Raw genomic sequence first — 4,138 nt, forward strand, 5'->3', positions numbered from 1 at the left:
ATCGCTCAAATGAAAAGTAAAATACAATTTTTACTATATCATGTGAGGTTACCTTCAAATGTAAGCACTCCGATCGATATTTCTGATTGTTTGAAAGTGTTGAGAGATCAGACCAACGTATCATACACTTGGATTTGATTTTCCCACAATTATGTAAACAATGAACAAAAAATCTGAAAAAAATTAATATAGATAAAATAGATAATATTGACAGTGTATTCAATCTTCAGAAAAATTGATCATAATTTTCCACCACTGCCAATGCAAAAATATAAAAAAAAAAAACAGTAGATTTCTCAAACAAAAAATGAAAATTCATTTTATTTGATACAATCATTTCAATAAAGAAATGGTCGCATAAGGTGCCCCTAACGCAACGTATGGTGGTGCGGGAGAGGACGTTAGAGTGAGCCGCGATAGGCGGCTCTATCCGCATAAGGTCTCCCAGAGTGGCGCTGATTGGCCGGCGGGACCACGTGATGCGAAGCGAGACACTCCGCATCACGTGGTCCTGCCGGCCAATCAGCGGCCACCAGTGCAGTGCACATTAAGTAGCCATGTGCGCGGCTACTGTAGCTGCATCTCCCCGCCTCCTCTCCGCCCCCCACTGAGCATGTGCAAACAGTCTAACGCGGCTAAAGCCGCGTAGAACGCACAGCATGCTGCACTCTCATTACAACGTGCAGCGTTACATGTAACGCAAAGTGGGCAGTGTGAACAGCCCACTTGTGTTACATTGCTGTGCGTTGGGGGAGCGTTACAGGCTGCACTAACGTGCACCTGTAACGTCCCTGTGTGAAAGCAGCCTAAAAGTATTAGAGGCAGAGGATCAGCAGGCCTGCCAGGCAACTGGTATTGTTTAAAAGGAAATAAATATGTCAGCCTCCCATATCCCTCTCACCTCAGGTTCCCTTTAAAACTCGCTCTTATAGTTTTTTCAGTTGCAGGTTTTCATCAATATTTCAATGCATTTTAGAAGCAAGGAAAAAATAGTACAGACATTTATCACAACCTGGAGTCCTTCTTTAACTTCTGTATTTTATCTTCATCTACAAGTGACCACCAGGAAATGGCAGGAGACCTGCAAGAGTCCAGTGCTGTCACTTCCCCTCCTGAACATACATAACCCGCCCCCCAGAATTTCCCCGCTGATGAAATCCCAAACCGTGTGCGATAAAGACGCTGTTATGTGTGAGAATAGCTTGTAAACATTACAGAATTTGGAAACCGGTTGTGCCAGTAAGAAGGACAGAACAACAAGCAGAAGGCGCCAAATATTATCAGGAACATGACCTCCCTGGCGACCCTGGTGACCCTTCCTCTGTACATATATACAGCTCTGTCTGGCAGGATGAGGCAGCATTATCTAACACAGGCTGCACTCACCTGGCTCAGCTGTAGATACACAAGATGAAGTCCATCATTCTGTGCCTGATCCTCATCATCACCGCCCTCTGCCACCCAGGACTCTGCGTCCATCTCATACGGGTAAGCTGCTTGTATAGAGAGAGACACATCTGCTGCAGCTGTGTGTCTGCGGATACATGTATGACATGTTCAGCAGATGATTTCAGATAAAATACCAGCATTGTTGGATACATAAAAGTGGTTATGACGTGTGGCGTTTGCGTCATTTTAGCGTCATCTTCATCCAGGCAACTTCAGTAATTAACATCTGAGTAAAGGTGGCTATACACAATTCAATTTTTTTTTCTCCAGTGAAAAAAATAAGCAGTTAAAATTTGACAGAATCGACAGATTTTGGACTAGTGCATTTCCTCATGGGGGATTCTCAGGGTTTTCTTTGTTTTCAAAAGCATTTCCTGAACAGCAGTTGCTAAAGCTTCATTTACACGGTACAATTTTCTATCAACCGGTGATCTGATAAGAAATTGCATCGAGTGTCGGCGTCTAAATTGTTTCTGATCAATTTTGCAATAGATTTCGCATTGATAAGTACCCCAAATCTATTGCAAAATCTATTGCAATTCGATTGGAGCCGGTTGGAAATGATCTAATAGATCCGTCGATCTGACAGAAAATTGTACCGTGTAGATGAGGCTTAAGTCTAACTGCCAAAATAGTGTGCAAGTGATTAGGGAGGCTGGCTGGTATCTTACTATTTTGGCAGTTAAACTGCCATACAGGAAATGCTTTTGAAAGCAAATGAAATCCTGAGAATTCCCCCAAGAGGAGATGGACTAGTCCAAAACCTGTCGCTTCTGTCAGATTTTAACTTACTTTTTTTCCTGTAGTGGTCCTTTAGTAAGATTTTGATCTACTAGATTATTTTATCAAGCCTACAATACAACATAACATTTTCAAAGCAATCAATCTGATTTTTCCAATCGATCGTTTTCTATCGATCAAAAAAAAAGATTATTTTCAATCTCTTCTCTATTCGATCATTTTGGTCAAATAAATGGGAAAATCAAACAAATTGATTGTACCGTGTAAGGGGCTCTTCCACTGTGTAATCGTACCCACACACGGTACAATTAAAATGTTCGATTTCCCCTTTATTCAACCAAAACAATCAAATAGAGTGAAAATCGAAAATCTTTTTTTTCAATCATGAAAGAACAAACAATTCTTCAGTTTTTTCGATAAAAATATGATTGGACATGTTGAAAAAATCTGGGTGATTGTTGTAAAATTACATAGTGTATGGTAGGTTGTATACGAAAATACTATTAGGTAAACCAACTTTTTCTTCATATTCGATCATTTTTCTCTAATTTTTGTAAAAAATTTACGTTCCTGTTTGGTACCTTGAAAAGAAATTTAAAAAATGATTCAATCAAATGGAATAATCGATCGAATTTCTCTGATCAAAATTTTTTTTTAAAAATTTAAAATTGTACCAATGTATGGGCAGCGATAGAAAGATCATTGAAATCACTGAAAGATAATTTTTTTTTAACAGTGTTAAATTCCAAAACAAAAATCAGTACTGACCTATGTTTATAGCAATTTTCTAATTGGATGTTCTTTTTTTTTTTTTTTTTTTATTAAAAATTGTTCACTGCTATAACTTTGATATGTACCGGCCTGATTTCTTCATGACGATTCAGATTACGTGATATTATGTCTGGTACACACCATGCAATATCCCATCAGATAGACGGGTCGAATGCATTATTTCCAACAGGCCCGATCTGATTTCTGATTGTTTTTCTTATCGATTTTTCGATATACAAAATTGATAAGCAAAACAATTGAAAATTAGATCAGACCTGTTGGAAATAATTGCTTCGGCCCGTCTATCGATTAGATGTGTTGCACCGATTTTTTTCAACAGGTCTGATCTAATTTCCGATCGGAAAATCATTGAGAATAACAATCACAAATCAGATCGGTCCTGCTGGAAATAATCCATTCGACCCGTCTGGCTGATGGTAAATTGCATGGTGTGTACCGGGCATTAGACAGTAGTTGGACTTGGAAGCAGATTTATTTCTAGCTACTTTGTCACCAAAACATTTGGCTAATACATTGATCTGCAAACTTTGCTCTCCAGCTGTTAAGGAACTACAAGTCCCACAATGCATTTCACGAGTCTGACAGCCACAGTCATGATTCATAAAGGCAAATGCATTGTGGGATTTGTAGTTCCTTAACAACTGGAGCGCTAAGTTTGCAGATCACTGGGCTAATGTATGGCAAGAGAAGTCATTCATTTGTAGTAACGCTCATTAGGGTTCAAACCCACTAGCAGCCTTTTCTAAGCATTAGTGATTTGAACAAAAAGCTCTGGCTACTGCAATGCTATGGGGGATTTTTATAAAATCGTATCGCTCGAGTGGGATCACACCCATCGCACTGCATTAGGAAGAGTTTCCAAATCGCAAAGTGCTCCTAGTGGGTTCCAGGCGTGAGGGCTCAAACCCACTACAGCGATTTTCTGAGCGATTCAAACCGCTAGCAATTTCCCTAACCGACCAGCTAATGTTAATGGATGGGCCAAATACCACTGGAGTGATTGCGATTACCAAAATCACAAACGCAGGACATGCAGCATTTTTTAGTGTTTAGTGATTCGCTTTTCTGCAATGTAAAGTATATAAACGCTGGCATAATCGCTCATCAAAACCTACAAAAAGCGATTTTGCTAGCGTTTTTACATTACTGCACAATG

General features: G+C 39.5%; 1 protein-coding gene across 1 annotated transcript in view; it reads left to right on the forward strand.

The window, feature by feature from the left end:
* Positions 1-1,370: 1,370 nt before the first annotated feature.
* Positions 1,371-4,138, forward strand: part of LOC137521793 (hepcidin-1-like) — a 10,123-nt gene continuing 7,355 nt past the window's right edge. Inside the window, exon 1 of the mRNA XM_068241531.1 lies at positions 1,371-1,488. Coding sequence (XP_068097632.1) covers positions 1,411-1,488 — 78 coding nt within the window. The 5' untranslated portion in view covers positions 1,371-1,410. The remainder of the gene's footprint in view (positions 1,489-4,138) is intronic.

This window comes from Hyperolius riggenbachi, chromosome 6 (assembly GCF_040937935.1).
Source record: "Hyperolius riggenbachi isolate aHypRig1 chromosome 6, aHypRig1.pri, whole genome shotgun sequence".
NCBI classification, from domain to species: Eukaryota; Metazoa; Chordata; class Amphibia; order Anura; family Hyperoliidae; genus Hyperolius; species Hyperolius riggenbachi.